Source organism: Motacilla alba, chromosome Z (assembly GCF_015832195.1).
Source record: "Motacilla alba alba isolate MOTALB_02 chromosome Z, Motacilla_alba_V1.0_pri, whole genome shotgun sequence".
Taxonomy (NCBI): domain Eukaryota; kingdom Metazoa; phylum Chordata; class Aves; order Passeriformes; family Motacillidae; genus Motacilla; species Motacilla alba.
In genome coordinates this window covers 29627491-29647326 of record NC_052046.1, presented here as the reverse complement: position 1 = coordinate 29647326, position 19836 = coordinate 29627491, and the positions used below count along the sequence as shown (strand labels likewise).

General features: G+C 37.1%; 1 protein-coding gene across 1 annotated transcript in view; it reads right to left on the bottom strand.

Annotated features, from left to right (window-relative positions):
* Window positions 1-19618, bottom strand: part of TRPM3 (transient receptor potential cation channel subfamily M member 3) — a 416327-nt gene extending 396709 nt beyond the window's left edge. Inside the window, exon 1 of the mRNA XM_038125139.1 lies at window positions 19384-19618. Within this exon, the coding sequence (XP_037981067.1) occupies window positions 19384-19407 (24 nt within the window). The 5' untranslated portion in view covers window positions 19408-19618. The remainder of the gene's footprint in view (window positions 1-19383) is intronic.
* Between the last annotated feature and the right edge of the window lie 218 nt (window positions 19619-19836).

Here is a 19836-nt window from a genome sequence, read left to right as displayed (position 1 = left end):
CAGATGGGAGTTTACAGTTCAGTTATTATTCACATACATAAAGATTTTGACTTTTATTGAGTTGATCATCATAACATTTCTTTCAAAGAAAATGAAGATCTTAGCCCAAAAAAGCGCTGGCACCTATACTGAGATTCAAAGCCAGTAAAACTGCTAGCGATTTTTATTGAAGCTTCATTAAGTACTGCTGAATATGCAAGTATTGCGACATGAAGTACTAATGTGCCAGCTATTAAATGCTTGATTTTCATATTACCAGTGTTTTAGATGAGAAGACTAATCCTATACATTGCATTCAGTGAAAGTGTTATTAAATAGAAACCCTGAATATAACAATTACTTGCTTTGCATGAGTAAGTTTACCTCTGGAGCTATATACATATTTAAGTAGATTAGCACTTGAACCTTTGCAAACTTCAGCAAAATAAACTCACTAGCATTACTCTATTGTGTTAATTCCTTTGATTATAGCACTTTGGGAGAATTTAAATAATGAGTAGAAAAAAGCATTATTTTGTGCACCCTTCAAAGCCAAGAAAGAGCCTATTGGGGCTGTTTCTAGTGAATGATCTACCTATAAGCCTTAAACTCATGAATGTTACTCTGCAAAAAAAAGTTGTTGGTCTTTGAATGCAGCTAAAAATAAAAAGTTTGTTTTAGTCTTAAGCATAAAGATTGAGATTTTTTTTTCATGACTGGGTTAAAAAAAATTAAAATTGATTTCTGGGACTTTATTTAATTAGCCTATACAAAGTATCTTCCATAATTAGTGACAGATATCTTTTTAACTCCAATTGTAACTTGGAAATTCTGGGAATAATCGTTACCATGGTACTCATGTTCTTTTAGCAGCTTAATTCTCTCACATATTTGGGAATTCTGTGTCTTTTAATATGATCACATACTCAAAAAGACTGATTAATTATATTAAGAGGAGAATGTTTGCTATCACCTACCTTTCTTTTCTATTAAAGTGACAGTCACTGTGATCTTAGAGCAGACATAAGTGTTACATTAAAATACAGGTGACTCACTTTTTTTACCTCTCCTTATGACATAATCTGTACAGTAGAAAGAAAAAAAGCTGTTTTCCAGACTTCCCCCCCACAAATACTTCGCTACTTGACACTGTAGATTTTGAACAGAAATAATAAAGTTGGTGTATGAATGCAGTAGGTATGAATGGAAATAGCTGCGTGTCCCCTTGGACCACACACATGCTGGTGCTTGAAAGTATGTGCATGTGTGTATGTGTATGTGTGTGTGTGTGTAAAAGTGTAAAAGAGTGAGTGCATGAAGACCATGAGAGAAAAAGTGTGAATACATAAAACCAGCTTGCCTAAAGATTTCATAAACAAGTATCACATTTTCTGTCCAAAACAATTCATGCTGTGTTATCTTGTATTACTTTTCCTACAACATGTATGCATGGATGCTGGAGAATGTTTCAAAGTGAGAAAAAAGAGCTTGGAATCTAAATCTCCCTGTAGCCGCTCGGTGACCTGGGCTGGAAGAAAAAGATAGAGAAGACAGAATCTGTGCCACAGTCCTCCATTTCAAAGTCTACAAATATGATAATCTTTAATTTTTGCTAAAACTTACCTTGCTCAGCCAAGGAATTTTAGCGTTTAAAATGAGCAGTCCGTATGAGTGTAAGGATCTGGTTCAATGTACATAAAATTAAGCTGGAACAAAAGCTTCTGGTAGAGGGTAGAACAAAAGGATCAATTCATTGTTTTACAAGTATGGAGCTTTAAATGTACAGTGTGAGAGTTTTCTTCCAGAGAGTGCCGGAATACAAAAAGCAGAATACAAAATTCATTAATTAGGTTACTCTTTTAAAAAAAAATATCCCAGCACCAGCAGCATCTTAGGAGACGTTATTTTAAACATTCAGATGTTATAAACAGTACTGATCATTTAAGGGGATTGCACTGAGGCTGACTTCTTTTAGGTCTAATCTTGTATTATATCTACTGAAATAAGAAGGGAGGGAGGTGGTGGAGGGTGTGTGACTGCATTTGGGGAGATGGTACTATTTTAGCTTAGTCTATTAAGAAAACAGAGAGTTTGGGGCCATGAGGGAGAAGATGGGGAGATGAAAGAAAGGACGATAAACCACATGAAAAAAGAAGACAAGCCAAAAGAATTTTACATGAGGCAAAGAGAAGAGTGGTATGCCAGGGAGGAGCTGTCATAAATACATGGTGCAGAGGAGTGAGGAAAGAGATGTTTTTCAGATTTCAAGGGGTCTTGCACACCCCAGAATTCCCATCCTATAAAAAAAAAAGGGAAGTGAAGTGGGTATTCGTTCTTTAAGGGATATTTGGTGTTTCTGAAATTATTCATGGCCAGAATGATTGTGTACATACTCCTCAACAGATAAAAGTGAAAATCAGAGGAACTGATGGTTAACTCTGCATTGCTGGTAGTGTAATTGCCCTACATGTTCAGAGCATGGCCCGAACACCACTCCATGGCAATTATAGACACTGGGGGGAAATATTGAGATTGATTCCTGCAATCTCCTGCCAAAATACAGAGGAGAGCTTGTGGTTAAGCCATGATTAAGCCATGCCAGATTGCACAAACATTGGAATCCATATAGCAGAAGTCATTTTTGAAAATCCATTAATCAGATGTGATAAAGCTGCTTTTAGTTTTACTGAATGATTCTGCCCAATACAAATAAAAACTTAGAAATACAGTTATGCTTTTATTTGACACCAGGAAAAAAAAATAACACTGATTTGCATAACTTCCTAACACCTTCTACAGTATTTTTTTAATTAGCTACCTGCTCTTGTTATAAATAACATCTATTTATGACTCTGTAGCTGAACAGTTTTGGGAAGTAATGGTAGCATGCAAAGCAAATAATTTAGTCTGACTTCTTCTGATCCCCATCAGTCTGCATATAAAAAATTTGTATGTTGATCTGAGAACCTGCTGAAGCCCTCAGAAGGTAAAATCCACCAAACGCACAAAAGCTTAAGCTACCTATTATGAATACATTTTTTCTATATACTTAAGGAAAATAAAGTTACTCAAATACATTGGTTTTATGCCTGCTGGTTCTGATGTTGCAACAGACTCGGTATCCAGAAATGTTAAGCTGTTTAAAGAATATGCACAAAAGAAGTTTCATGTGCAACTTCCAGAAATAATAATTTTAAAATCTAATTTGGACCTATTATAGTAATAAATCAACAACTTTTGACATGCTTCTAGACTAAAGTTCAGGAGAATTTATCCTAGATTTATTTGAAAACATGCTTCCTAAGTTCTTGTCCAATGAAGCACTGCATCTTCCATTTACTGTAAAATTACAGTCTAGTAATATTTTTATAATTTAATGTCTCCCACTACATATTGTAAGTTAAAGAAAAAAATCTAAACTGTTTACACCAACATTCTTGTTTATGATCATGTTTTGAAGAAGGAAAGAGTTTTTAAGAGGTTTTTCTTAGAAACCTGTGAAGAGTTAAACTAGAGTAAAAAAAGGAGAGGGAGAGGATTTACATTTTTCAGTAAAATAAATAAGAATCAAATTTGCCATATCACAAGAAGCAGCAATAACGGTGTGGCTATGTTGAACATTGAGATGCTCCACTCAGGCAGACTGCAAAACTTCTGCCATACTTTATAATGCTGAAAGAGTAGTGCAAAAAACTCTGTACTCAGCATGTTTTTTGGTAGTAGTTGAGGGTGACTTAGTAATACAGAACATTTTCAAAAACTATGTAAATTTGGTTGGAATTGAAAGACATGCAAAAAATATAAGAAATTTAAGCCTTCCATAATTAGCTGTTATGGGAGGTTTCTCTGTTACTGATAGTACTGGAGAACTTGATACATACCAGAACACATCTGAGCCCATGTTTGATGTGTAGGCAAAGATATTTCAAAACTGGCAAATGTCCAGTTGTCTTATACAGATGTTCAGTGTGCAGGAGGTATGTGGGGGAGAAACACCAGCCACTCACAGGAGTTTAAAGATTGGATTTAAGAGCTTTTTTAATAATTTCAAGATGGTTGCATTCTTCCTTCTTCTTCAACAAATATGCCATTTATATTTGTTAATTTAGGAGAAAATTAACTTTAGCAATAAAGCATGAGGAAGGCAGTTTACTGATTTCAGTCCAAAAAGGGGGGAAAAAAAAGTAAGATAGACACGCAAAAGCAGAAGAGGAGATGAGAATGTTCTGTATAGAATAATCACCCATGCAGAGACTCACATAACTAATACATTATGGTTTTCCTTTGTGTCCTGCCTGCTTATTTTTAATGTTTCTAACTGATATTATCTTTCCTATACCTGTAGAAGGAGAAAGGAATGAATGATTAAAAGAACCTAATGAAACGAAAATTGCATACATACTGGCTTTTTTTGGCTCACAGCTGAAAATCAAGTGGTGAAAATAATCCAGCTCTGATGACTTGTTCTGTGTTTCTTCTACTGAGCCTGTTTACTAGTGCGAAATGAATCGGTGTAGCTGCTACTATTAACAGCTAGCTCTGGTAAATGTGAAAACTTCTCACAGCTTTCCCAAAAACTCTTTAGAGGTGAAATGCCTCAGTAGAGGGCACGATATTGCGGCTTTTAGTTGGAATAACTCACAGATTCTGTTTTCAGTAAGTTCAGTAAGTTTAATAAAAGGGATGGTTCCTGCAATCTCCTGCTGAAGCAAAGAGAAGGGCATCCCCCCCACCCCAATTTGTATCTCTGGAAAGTAGGTCATTACAGAGATGTATTTTATTGCTCAAAAGTTCTGGGACTTAATGTGAAATGACATAGAACCCGCTGTCCACAAGAACAATTCGTGAGACTTCTATGCCTCAGCTCTTCTCTTGTCTCATCTTGCTGTGCCTACAGGAATTTTCTCTGCTGCAGGACATTCATTTCTGCGTCAGGGTGTGGGTGAAGTTAAAGCCTCTAGTGACAGCACAGAGTCTGACTGACATGAGCAAGGGGCATTTGCTAGGATGAGACACTAGGATGGTGAGAATGGGCCTCAAATGGAGAACTGTTTAGGCCAGGCTTTAGTAGTCAACATGAGAATTGTTTTGCACTGACTGAGCTACTCTAATTTAGCACACTTCTCTTTTGGAATCCTTCAGCACAGCTCCAGTATTTTGTTGTTGTTGTTGTTGTTTAATTCTTTTTTCATATACTGTTTTACACACAAAAAAACCCCAATAAATCTCAGTTTCATCTTTATATGCCCCACTCTTTTTTATACTTAATGCTGTGCTCTAGTGAGATCTCTGTCATTACTTGCAAGGCCTAAAACAAAAAAGTGAATGAAATAAATCTCATCGATTATTGATTTAAAGAGGAAAGTAACATGTTGTCAGTGTCCTCCATACCCCTCATCCAGGTTTAGGAGCTGGAGGACAGCAACCCTTCTTGACAGGAACTAAGAACTTTTACCCACCAAGGAACACAAAGGCAAAATACCATCTTAGCATGACAAAATATCACTGAGTATGACTTACAGTGACCAAGAACCTCAGTATCACTAAATTTATCTAAGAAACTCCCTTAGCATTCTCAGGAAAATACATTATGAGACTGCCAGTTGCCACAGTCCACTTTTAAGGAAAAATATCCACTCCGTCTGCTTTGATACCTCCTGGTTGAGAGAAACATTTCTCACAGAGGTTTTACACTGTTGCCTGCATTCTTTGGGTCACATCCTGTAGGGGACATTTACACCTGGATCAGCATTCATTTGAATGGGTCTCTTTCAGGCTGGTGCCTTTCCAAACCAGTTGTTTTTAAAGTTTATCTTTCTATATTAAAGACATTGAATATTTAATGGCCTTCTGGTAAACTTTTTTCCTCATGTTTCTGCATAAGACTCACCAGCAAAAGGGCTGAAAGGGAAAAAAAAGGGCTGAAAAAGATGTATCTGAGCTAACTGAGCAGCAGCTGTACTGAGTTTACCAAGATAATTTTCCCTCATAGACTTAATAAAAAAAAAAAAGGATATTGTATAATATATGTTCACTTGTCTCATGATATTAAAATTCATTAGAATACAAAGAACTAAGATAATTGAAGTATCTGAGCAAATCCAAACCTGAAGAGTCCATTCATCCGAACAGATGAGCTCTGAGTTGGTATGACCTCTCCTCCCCCACCCCCCAGTTCCTTTTCACTAGTAAGATCTTTATCATAGCAACTGCATACAATCATATTTTCTTGACCTACCACACAGATTAATCCCAGGCACACAGTAAGTGAGGCCTATCTTAAAACTCATGAAACACTAAAAAGAAAATTTTGCAGCTGGTCGCTTAACCCTAAATGCAAATGTGACTACTTTAACAAGTAGTGTAGGAGCAAAAGAATGTAGCAAAGAGTTTAAAAGGTTTTTGTTGTAACAGGGTAAAAGTGAATCATATGCAACAACTAGCTTAAAAGAGCACTAGAAAGGCAAGATAATTAAATGGCAGTGGAAATAACCGTCTGGTACATTATGACATACACCCACTGCAGAGCTGTGATTTCCTTTCACTCAGAACACAGAGAAGAAGGGAAGGATACAGTTACCTGGCCATTAATAGTGATACAGTACCTAAAGAAGGGGAGTCATCATGCCTAGTGACTTTAGACAAACTAGCTACTTCAGTGAACAGCAAAAGCATTACTTGTAGGAGAGTAGAAGAATGTAATATGCCAGGTAGGAGTTGCCATTCAAGTAGGAGAGTAGAAGAATACAATATGCCAGTATGTTTACATGGGAGAAGTCCACTTCTTTTTTTTTTTTTTTTTTTTTTTTTTTTTTTTTTTTAACGGGATTTTAGCGATTCCATGTCTTTCAAAAGTGACTGCAGCAGCAGAAACCAGAATTCACTGTGGAAGAAAATCAAGAAAACAGGTTCCAGTTTGCATCCTTGGGGCACATTCTAAGGCTGAATTTCAGCATGGGGTCTCTTATCCATGGCTCATAAATCTGGCTTGTCCTGAGTGACTGTATTTTCAGTTACAGAATATGGTAAGTGTACATCGATTTGATCCTCTTAATGTTGGCTAAGCCCACAAAGGACACCTCCTACTGCCTGTAAGCACAGACTGGCTGGCAATTAATACCGCTCAGATGCCTGACAGCAGTTATGGAGGCACAAATGACAGGATCAGCTCTCTGATTTGAAACACTGGAGGGCCCTGATGTACAGTGTACATATACAGGTATTTGGAGTTTCAGTGCTGTGTTATAGTGTCAGCAGGACAGGTTATTCTAGAGGGCTACGCCAACATTTGTGGGCTCAGATAAGCCATTTATGTTATAGTACTGATTGTCTCTGTGATTCCTAAAGTATGAAAGTAAATGGCAACCTCTGTCAACCTGAGGTCTGCTTTCATAGGCATGAGTTCTTCGCTTTCTCCATGCCAGAGGACACTCTTTCTCTCTCTCCTCATCTCTTCTGGAAAAATTAGAGGGAACTCTGGTAATTCACTATTTTGATGAGCAGGTTAAATTCTGTTTGGGGTGCTACAAGAAATATTGGATCTAAGAAATGCTGCGCTATATGTTTCTTCCTAAAACCACAATGTTTATTCCTAAGTAAGGAAGACCTAAAAAGTTTTTTCCTAAGCAAAGGTGTATGGAAAATAAACAATGAGTCAGATCATTAAAAAGCAAAAAGGACTGTTGCTAGCAAACAGAATAATGATGCAGGAAATATGTATCAGTGGAAATGTAAATATGTCTCCCCATTACTTCCAATCAGTGGCAAATAGTCAGCATTCAAAACAAAGAAACAGAAGCACAAAAGGACTTACATTAATGATATATCATCCTAACAAGTCCAGGTGCAGGGAGCCGGCACAATCTAAGTATGGCAGAAGTAAACAATATGACCTATTTGACAAAAGAGTCATTAGCTACTGGACACTTTTTAGAACTTGGCCTACATGATCCTGTGATTATAATGAACTCATTTCATACATATTTTTTTTGTTGCAAGAGGTTCCTAAGAGTACCCAGAGTTTAGAGAAAGGTATGTGACAGCTATTTCTTCAACTGTTCACTGTTCCCCAGTTCTTCTACAAAGTTTGGACTTTACAGAGCAAAGAAGGGAGGGGAGAGGAGGAGAGGCAGAGTCCCCACAGCCTTTTGTCTTCTCATTTCCAATTCTGTGTGTATGACATTGCAGCAAGGCAGAATCTACAAGCTTCCCTTACTTTTAGGTACCTCTAAGGTTTGGGTCCTCCAGGGAGAAAATTATCAAAGCCAGGTCCATTATCTGAAAGTGTGAAGCTGTCTGTTATGACTTCTGCTCAGCCCCGTTGCCTCCACCAAGGTGAATGGTGATGAGGTGATGCTCTGCTACTCCAGCGCTCTTAGCTGGCGGACCACATAGAATAGTTTCGGTTGGAAGGGGCCTTCAAAAGTCTTCTAGTCCAAGGCTCCTCCAACTAGCAGGAACATCTTTAAATAGATCAGGTTGTTCAGAGCCTTGTTCAACCTGATCTTGAGAGTTTCCAGGGATACAACACACACTCCCTCTCTAGGCAACATGTGCCAGTGTTTCACCACCCTTATTGTAGAAAACTTTCTCCTTATAATGGTCCAAACTGTCTTTTTAGGTAAAAAACTTTTCCCCTTGTCCCAGTCCAACAGACCCTGCTGAAACATTTGTTCCCAAATGTCTTCTCAAAGGCCCCCTAAAAATACTGGAAGGCCACAATAAGGTCTCCCCTGATGTCTCTTTTCTGCCGGCTGAACAATCCCAATTCCCTTCAGCTTTTCCTCACAGGAGAGATGCTCCATTCTTTCAATTATCTTTGTGGCCCTCCTCTGGACCTGCTGCAAAAGGATGAGGCAGCTTTCACTGAGGGTGGGGAATGAGCACTTCCAGGCAGAAAACTTCTCACAGTGACAGCACACAGCTCAGTAAGGAAAGTGCACATTGACTTAGTTTCTACTAAGAGAATGTTAGGAATAATAATTGCTACTCAATGGTAGCAATTATTATTCCTAACCTCCAACAACCACCACCTAGAAAATAATATTTTTGTAGTATATTTAATGATTTTAGAGATTACGTATAGCGATATAAGAGTTCTTTGGTGATTTCAAAACAGCCCATAGTAATGTAGCATTAAACTGGTACTGATTGTCACAATAGTAAATAAAAGAGATGCCTTTGTATAAACCCCTATCTACATCAAGTTCTATAGATGTATATACCTGCAGATGAATCCACTGATGCTCTGACCTCCCTCCAGCCTCTGTAGGATTGCTGTTTCTGTGATACTCACATCCTCTCTACTCCTAGGAATCAATCAGCAAGCCATGTTCATGCACTAACCCTGATTCAACAACCCATATAGAACACCATGTGCTTTGGGTTGGGGGTTGAAGACTCCCTTGTATTTAGGTGGGAGTAGGGAGAAAGATGGAAGAGAAGACCTTTCCCCTTAAAATTTGCTTCTTCCATTTCAAAAGTCAAAATTGAGACAAACATTTTCACTTTTCTCCATTTCTGATGTCAAAGAATAACCTGCTGCTTCCTTCTGCTACTAAGATGTCAGGAATAGGAAAACTTGATTACTGTTGCAAGATTGTTGGTCCCACCTGGGCACTCCGAAAGCAGCAGTAACACTGCTCTATTAATCACCATTGACAAACTTACTGCCATCTATTGGAAGACCAAAAGGACAAAAGGAGGGGAAAAAACCCAAATACAAAGGTTGCAGGCAAGCTTAACAGATAGAATGAAAGATATGTAAGCACTTTTGAAGGACACACTTGGTCTAAAGCTAAACGAAACAAAACTGCTCAACTATGTTCTGTTATTCATCAGCAGAAGGGCAGAAAGCCTGAAATATATATTACATGCTCAGTGTCAATTTATAAGAAAATTTCATTCCCAGATACTCAGTTTTGAAAATGTCTAAATTTCTGGTTTGGAAAAAAAAAAAAAAAAAAAAACAAAAAACAAAAACCTAGCCATGCTAGAAAAACCTGCAAGTACTTTTTGTTGCATCAGCCAACATAAATTGAGCTTATATGCAACTTCTTTTAGCCAGACTTTATTTGATAACACAGGTTGGAAAAGCGTCTGCCCTCAAGACTATTCTTCAGCATGGAGACTGAGCACTTCTGACTAAAATTTTAAAAATCTTATCCAAATTTCACAGAAAATTACATGAAGATCTGAAGACTCTCCCTCTTATATTTAAAGGACAGAGTTAAATAAGCCCTCTTGCCATTATTTACAATTGCAATCATGTAGAAGCTGTAAGAGAAATTCCCAGTCCATGGAAAAAAAAATTCTTTCAACAGCATTTCACTGCATTTTATTGTGTTTTACTTACCTACAAGTAATTAGGTGCTTACAGTTTAAATCACAGAACATGCTGCCATAGAAAATGGGAAATTTAATATGTCCACGATTATTGTTATTATTATGATTTAGAGATATGACACCATAGCTGAAATGTCCCACTTTGAATAGTTAGCTCTAATTAAAGCATAGAGTTGTGTTGCCTCTCCATATGCTTATTTTTCATCTTCTGTTTTGATTAGTAGATTTTAGCTCATTCCAAGGAGACTCAAGGGTTATTCCAGCATCTGTCTATTTTGTAGGCAAACAGCTATGCTCACATCATTATGCATTAATATCACATCACAATTTGATTACGTCACAAAATCTTTACCATTAATAAATCCAGTTATCTTTTCCCAAAATTTAAAAACTTAAAAAATTATTATTTTTAGATCTTCACTGTACCTGAAGAGGAAATAGCTTAGCTTTTTAAAAGTTACTCTATTGCATCTGGGATTTGTCTAACAGGTTAATGAGTCACAAAAGGCTTAATGCTCCAAAATCAATTTTAGTGTCTAAATCAGAATGTTTTCCAGACCCACTGTGACTAGGATTTTATGAAACTAAGAACAGTATTGTGTCTGACAGGTTTCTAGTTTATCACAAGTAAGGTGAAGATACTTCATGGCACATGTAATTGAAAGACCCAGCTTAGCTTCACTGAACATGTTCTGCTTTATAGGCAAATTCCATTTCCTGATTCTAAAACAGTTTGTACCAGGATATTAAAGAGAACGTGAAAATAAAAAGAATGTGCACCTCTGTCAGGAGGTAGAGAACAGTGGAGTTGTGGATAAAGCATAATCCAGGAGAGCACAGGGACCTTTACAAAAAAACCACTCAAGTAGGAAGTAAGCCCACCTGTGGACATCCTACATCCTGTAAAGCCAACTCTACACACCCTGAGAGAAGGTGAAGGACTTGCCCCCTGCTCAAACCAGTTTCCTGATCATCGAGCAGGGCTCACCCAGGGGTTACAGGAGGTATTCAAAACAAGTTAGCCTGGGCAGAGTAAATTCTCCAAATATGACTGGTGGTGTTGAGCAGATCAACCCTTTTTCTAGTGATCACACTCCTTAAGAAATTTTGCTCAAAAATAGTGTATTTTGGGAAGGCTCTAATCATGCAAGTCTGTGTAAGAACAACCATGAAGAATAACTAAATGAGACCTGCCAGATCCTTGGGCATCTGTAACACAACTCTTAACCTGCTTTGGCATGAAAGTGAACTTGGAGAGATTCAGATCTGAACAGACCAGGGAGCAATTTGGCAATGTAGCCAAAACAGCCAGGTGAGCAGTTTCACATACCTCTAAAATTATTTATCTAGCTCTTGGTGGAATATTCCTCAGTTACAATTTTGTCCCTACTCCAAAGTGACAAAAAATAAAAATCTAGTCTTTGCTCTTTGGTTTCAAATGGAAAGTGTTAGCTTTAAGAGCATAATAATGACATGAAAAGTAAAATTAAAAATTCAAAAATAGAAACAGTTTACAGTATTTAAGTTAGTTAGTGTGACTGAATTTTGTGTCGGCCTTTTCTCTATAGGAAAAAAAGGAGAAGACATTTTATCCCAGAACTGTAAACAATGTTCTCAAAATTATCACCCACGTAGCCTTATGTAGGATTGAAGCTGTCTCAAACTGGAATACAGCTAAACTATTGCTATCAACTACTTATAACAGGCCTAAGTCTTTTCCAAGTTGCTCATGTGACTATTTTGAATTACTGAAATTTCAAATCAGCAAAGCATCCTGAAGGCAAAGGTTCATTGATAGTCCCTCAAAGATGAGATTTTTTTTAATACCCTTTATTAGAGGTAAGGTATAAACTGAAAAGCTACACAAAATAAGAACCATATGAGGACAAAAATATTTATACCTATTAGGATACTTAGGAAGCTGACAACAGTTTAAATCAGATTCTCTGAGAAGGAAGATTTCCATTACATGCTGTATAAGTGCCAACCCATAATCTACTTGCAATTGTTTGCAATTGAACAGTTGAGCTATAAGATTCTTCTCAAGTCTTCAGCAAATGTTTTTCAGTAGCAGGGAACTGTGAGAATTCTTTGTCTGGATACTTTGGTAAAATATGCAGGATGATGTCTTAAACTATGATGTGGAAATTATCACTAAGCTTAATTGTTCTACTAGGGAATTTACTGTTCCTGCACTATTTTGTACAGTAACCTGCAGAACTGGAAGAAGAACTTTAAGTTCAATTCTTTATTTCATCTCTCTTAATTTTCTTCCTACTTTGTTTTATTTACTCATTTCTCAGCCTTTTCACATGATTTTAGATGCTGTACACCAAACTAATGGAAAGTCTTTCTTTTAAGTATCCACAAATCTCTCCCCTGTTAATAGTGTTTTAGAAGACACCTACTAAGAAAACTGAAGTGATACCAAAGAGTAATAAGAAGCAGCTTATATTTTTGTTTGGAAGTGAATTGCATCAATATTAGCTACCAAAGCTAGTGCTCCCAAAGTACAGAATATGTGTTATTCTTACCAAATAACTTTAGAAATCCAGAATTATTGCCTTCTTTGAAAGCCTTTCTTCTTACAGCTATTAATAATCTTTATAATTCTTTATCCTTTGATGGAGAAAAATGACCATGTAAACACATGAAATTTCAAGAGAAAACAAAGAATCAGAAATACGTTGCTTATTCATCTTCAACAAGAAGAAAAAGCATGTTTTTAAAGAGAGTAGTATTTCAAATTTATTTCTCTTTAAAAAAATTACTGTGTTTTGAACAGACTATTTAAAGAAGTCATTCATGCTTTTGTCCAGAATTTAAATGTAAGAAAAGAAATGTAAGAAAGAATCTAAAAAATTCTTAAATTTTAAAGCATGCAAGTGATTCCTCCCAAATATACAGATACTATCCAATATAGCAACTTTGGTAATACACGTTATGTCTCTGGTAATTATTTATTTCAGGGCTTTGCAGGCATGGTTACGTTAAGAAGAAGCCCTATTTACTAAAAGAGAGCATCTAAATTTTGAATGTTGACATCAGAACTGAAAACAATCTTGATCCTTTACACTGAGATAAACAAGAAGTAGTTTTTCTTTTGTTGCTAAATACTAGCAAAATTGAAGATGAGAGCAACAAAGATCTCATGTGGCATGAAAAGGTTCACAAATACGTCTATTTCAGGTTTAAATTTATTCCTTCTTCTACCGTGGGTACAAAATACCTCTAGAACCCTGCTGCAGTTAAGTGGACAGCATCATTTTAGGTACACAGAATCTTGTAATTTCTGGTGTAAAAACAAAAAACTGCTGATCTCTGTAAAGGGAATGCCTTCCAGAGTTTTTTGGCTTTTGGCTTTTTAGTAGTGCTTTGACATCTTTCTCAGGACACCATTTTCTGACCATAGGGATCCTTGGCTTCAAGTAATGAGATACTGCCAGAATAACAAAATTGTACTGTACTGTCCATTTCCAGCACAGTGCTTTGCAAGGCTTAAATAATTAAAGTCAGGATCTGAACATAAAAGGGAAAACACATTTTTTAAAAGAAGGGAGGTATATGAAGGATGGTCATATAGATGATGGGAAGGATTAATTTATTGCTCTTTCTTTCAAAGACCATGATGCAGGATATGATAAGTACAATGTCCAAGCAAGGCCTGTCTTCTATAACCAGGCTCTTTCAGAATGTGGTGAAAAATATGTCAAAATAGATAATTTGCGCCATGCCCTAGATTTTTAGTCATTTCTGAGTAGCAATTTCCACTAAATTATTGCAGTGATTAACCCTACACTCGCATATCCTCTGTAAGTACATTGATTCTCTTTTTACTGGTAATTTCTGCATGTAAATGCTAAAAAATATGCTGTATTGCTTTTTTTTTTTATGACTGGATATAAAAACAACTGTTCCAAACTTCTTCCCTAAGACTAAAAAAAATTTTTGTTCAGGAGGAAAAAAATCCATCCTTTCCCTGAAAGGCATTAATCTCCTTGTTTCTTAATTTAAGGTAGAAAGAAAAACACCAAAAATATTAAATAAAGCTGCATCTCATCTAGACATCAAAATGTGCACCTTCTTTTGATTTTGGCTGAGAGAGTTATTCCCCTCAAACTACAACATTCTTAATTTTAATTGCTGTTCAACACCTGATTTACACCTCAATTGTATTCTCAGATAAACATTTTGCATTTCTTTCCCTTATAAATAATGGGTAGTTTTTTCTCCAGGAGGAGGAGATTTTATTCACACACATGCAGAACTGCCAGCACATAAAACACCCAGGTTGTAAAAGCAAAAAAACTGTCTCCCATTAGAAAGACCTGCCAGTTAAATGAAAGGCCACTCCATATAAGCCCATTAGAATTACTCAGAGCTTTCTGAAGGCTGATGAGAGGAAGTCTTCCATTAAAGTTCCCAATTCCCTAAAGTTCTCTCCATTAAAAAGATACAGGACATTCTTTTCAGGGTGTGTCCTCATAATCAGGAAAGGAACTGAGCTTCAATGAGACAATACTTAGGATATTTTTCAAGTTTATGTCAAAGAATTGGTCAGAGCAGCGAGGAACTGCATGACAGAAAAACTCCTTCTTGTTGGGCTTACCTCGATGAAGGAGCACTGAACCTTGCTGCCTCTGACTTCCTTGGCATCCTCTTTGGCATCCACAGCACTGGTGTCTGCGAGACCTTTCCTTCTTTTAGTGTACTTTTACATCCATCACACACACCTGCTGTTTCCCCAGGTCTTTTCAGGGTCTTCAGAGGCTTTATCTCTCTCGAGCTCAGGGAATCTTTCAAGCGGGTACCACCAGAGGGCAAAGCCGGATCAGGAACACCCGAGCTTATCCCAACTCAGTCCCGCAGCCCGGAGTGTGATGGGGCTTCCAAACCAGGCTCTCACAGTTCACACACTAATTGCAACTAATTGCAATCACCAGCCAAAACCCCCTGTCTTCAGGAAGGTCGCAGCATCTCTAGGATATTAAATAAAAGGCCTGGCAGCATAACTAAACAACAGCTTCATTACCTTGTGATAACCTTTTTTGGTATTTGTGGAAATCCCCAAATTTTGCCATAAGAAATTAGGGAGAACAATATGAGAATAATTCATGTTAGATACTTCAACTCTTAGTTTTGAACTCATTAAAAGATACTCCAGTCTAGAAATTTATTTAGAGAGAAAAAGCATTGCAACTTCATCTCTGGAAGCATTTGTTTTATATTGGAGAGACCTTTAAGCCTGGATGCAGTCTCCATTTTAACAAGACACTGTCATACTGTTCATATGGCACATTTAAAATCATGATAGGGTAACCAGCTATCACAAGAGAACCCACCCTATTTAAAATGATGATTAGAGGATGCCTTTCACTTGATGCTGATGAGAAAAACATAGCAAATATGCATTTATTCCATGAAAGTATTCAGTCCCCAAAATGTATTTCAAACCATTCATGTACCTGGCCTTTTAATGGAAAGGTCTCACTTTTAAAGAAAACCAAAATTCACCTGCCTATCACTGTACTTCAGACAAAACGCCTATCCAGGTGCTTCACATAAAGTCTACTTCCCTTCTCTCTTTCTGATCAACAGATCAGAAATGTTCCTAAGATTTTACCTTTTCCCCGAGTGCTATTCATACTGAAGAAAATTGGCGATCAGACAAAAACAATTAATGATCAACACAGTCAATGTAACTCTAGGTGTCATTTTGTGAATACAGTTTCTCAGACAGCAATGTATTTGGGAATACAGTTTCTCAGACAGCAATGCCATCCAGTAACCAGCCATTCATAGCAAAGTGAGGAGAGAGTGTTGCATGCCATGAAAACTTTACACCTGCTTCTCGCGAGAACCAGCAACTCCCACACCACATTCACATACCCATCACCACAGCTGGTTTTCAGTCATGACAAACTTCTGCTGACCCAGACACTGGCATATCACCCCTCCAGCAGAGAGAGTGAGTCAGCTTGTTGGTAGAGTAATTATTTTCCAGTGAGATATGATCTCATATGCACTGAAGATTCATGAAACATACCTCAGCAGCAATGAGCACTCCAAAGGCAGAAAGACAATCCTTCATCCAGCAGAGCGGAGTTTCAGAAAGTGGAGCAGATTGATATCAAGATGTGTGGAAAAGGCCAGAGTTAACAATCACTGCAAGAAAATTGGCTGCTATGCCCACAGTCTAGAAAATGATCCACCTGGTACTGCTCAGGGATGCACCCATCCATTTAAAATCTGTGGATGGAAAATGTTGTGATGTCTAATTCACACATGCTTTTGGGCCTGACTGCACTGAAAATGTCTTCCTTGAGGTACCTTGTGAGGTGATTTTCAGAAGGACTTCCTGCGAGCTGATGAGTCCCAGTCAGGGCTGGAGCTGGGGGACGCCAATAGAAACATACTCCAAAAGACCAAAGCAGCAGAAATCTACTTTAAAGATACATGATACTGAAAAGCCTGTCATTTTCATCTATCTGCTAGTCACAGGAAAGCTTTACCAGAGCTACTGCAAGTTGATCCTCCCTGAAGTTGACACTTTAACTTCTTGGAGAAGAGATATCATAAAACAACAAGAGTTTTTGAATCATATGCTCAGCCAATATTGTTACAACCATCAGGATGACTTTTTCCAATAATAACAATAATGACAATTTTCAGTATGTTTTAGGGTATATGTGAAGATAGGGTCACTATTGTTCATGCTAATAATGTACAGTACCACTAAAAGTCAAAAATACAGCAGTACAGGTAGGGACTACACCTGCTCATTTTGTGATAAAGATATTTAAGCTGGAAAGAATGCCATCGCACAGCTGAACTATCATTTTCAATGGCTGGAAACAAAATTTGCAAACAATTAATCCTTTAATCTCTATTATAAATTATATTTTCCAAATTATATTCCCAGCCATTTTAAAATATACTGTTGTCTTTCTGAAAGCAGTCTAATCATTCAGAAAAATTCCTGATATTGGACAACATTGGGTTTTACTTTTCTTCTTTTTTAATATTATTTTGTTACTAAGTGAACTTATGTTTATTGTTCTAGCAGTACTGTACTCCATGTATGTATTCCCTTCACCATTTGTAACAAAACAGTCACAGGATTGCTGCAGAGAACACTGAGATCAGCAGGTGTTAAAATACCCTTAAGTATGCTCAATTTTTTACACTAAGAGAGGAAATATAAAAATATACAAAAAGCATATCAGACCTTCACAAGACAATTTCATGAAAAGCTAGTGACTTTCAAATGGTAGTTGTACATTTATAATTGCATGAAGAGAGTGGAACTAGAAAATTTTTTTTCTATCACTGGGTTATAAAAATAAATATAAAAATAAGATCTCTAAAATAATATTTATGTATAACTTTAACATACTATGTTTGGGATCCAGAAACTATGAAACAAAATGCCAGTCCTAACTTTTCCGCATGCCCTCTTCCCCATACAAGTTTAGTTAGCATACTTAAAAACATAAACAAGCATGTATTTTTAAGAATCCTTCCAAAATACTGAGATCTTTGACCATGATATTCACTTACTGGGGAAATACTCCTGGGTGTCTTTGCATCTCTGCCTCTGAGGCTGCACACAAGCAAGACAGACCTATATATTTTGCATCTCAAAATATTTCTGCTCTTACACCCTAATAGTAGTGGAAAAGACACAGAGAATCCATTTTATATTTCATCTGTCCCTTCTCCCAATAATGAGAATGTTATCATTTCCAGCCATCCATAGACAGGTCTTAATGCTGTCAATAAATCAACTTGTGTGTTTACAGAAAGCCACAAAAATAAAATGCAGGTCCCCACTCTTCTATGCCAGAGGGCTGTGACAGCTCTTCTATATAATGCTTTTTTTAAAACTTGCTCAAACCCTCCCCTGTCCAAAGAATCTCCTTCTGCCCCCATCCATAACACAACTGTCAGACATCATCTCTCAGCACTTACCTCACTTAGAAGGCCTCTAAATCAAAGTCATAATATGGAAAATAGAGGAAGCAAGACATTTCACTTCCCATTTAATCTTTTCGGAAGCAGTAAGATCACTTACCATAGTCGGAGCACCTTTCCAAATCTACCTTCTTTGGGAAAATTTATTTGTACAGTTTTAGTCACAGAAGGACACGTTCTGTGTAAAATTCATTTCACAGAGCAAGAAAATTCTACATTCTTATAATCCAAATAACATAAAAAGTTTTACTGCACCTGAAAACCCTTGTATCTTTAGACTAATAAACTGTGAGGTCCAAAGCAATAACAATCAAAACCCCTGATGAAAACATCTCACTCATCCAAAACCAATTCCAGTTGGTCAAAGTTCTCAACAGAGTTAAATGTCAGCCCTTGAAATGTATTTGCATATTGGTACCAGAACAGGGTGCAGAAACCAACTGTAATTTAATCAACTTCCTACCTCATAAAACAAATGCTGCTTAAAAAATAGACAAATTCTTCAGGTAACAAAGACCAAAACACTGGCACTCCGTGTATATATTCTGTGTACAAGAATTAAGCATTGAGCAATCAGAACAGAGAAGTCAAAATGCTAGTATTCTTTCATAGCTGAAAAAAGTAACTTTTGTTTATTTTGTCCCTATTATTTAAAAACATCATTAGTAATTAACACAGTTATATTACATTAAACTGGGTGGTAGTTTTGAACTTAATCTTTTCCTTTCCATGAGAGTGCTAATTTATTTAAGACATTTGAAACTTTTGTGAATTCATCACTTTACTTGTTCTGGAGCAACAAATCTATAAACAGCTACTTGCTGTATGATACAAGGTCTCTAGTATCCTGATGCTGCATCAGTCAAGAAGAGTGATATTTTCAGGCATTTGTAGCTTTGCAGTCATTCTATTCCAGCCTACAGCTGATCTCAGAGGATTAGCGTGAGCTATTAAAGTAAATTTCCAGAGTTCCTTAGCCACGCCACTCTAAAGACTTAGGAAAGAGCAATCACAACATCTGAAATTAACTGTTAAGAAGACACTCTTACTTCTTTTCAACACATTTAAATAGAACAAGAAACTCACCAAATTCACCTGTTTATTCTTCATTTGGGCAGCCAACACTCTGCAGATGAGGTGCTATGAATCCAACTGCCTTTCCCTCATTCTAGGAGATGTAGGAGATGTGAAAGGTTCAGAATGCAACACTGGTGCATTTCTACAGCAGGGAGGCAGAAAAAGCAGAGGTGGAAGGAGAAAAATCAGCCGTCACAGCAGTTTAAGAGTTCTGGCATGTTGTTATTGCCACAGATTGCTATGACTGGCTTTAGCTGATCTCCCCTCCTCTGACATTGCTGCCTGTAGAGCTGGGGAGTGCAAAGGAAGGCTAATCATTGTGCACTTCGGGCTGTCTCCTGCAGTAAGCACTGCAGGTTTATCAATACCTGGGGAGGAAAGAAGTTTTGCCACCTGGACCTGGAATAAAATGATCAATTTCCTAATTCTACTACTAATGTTGGATTCAAAGCAAGTGATAAT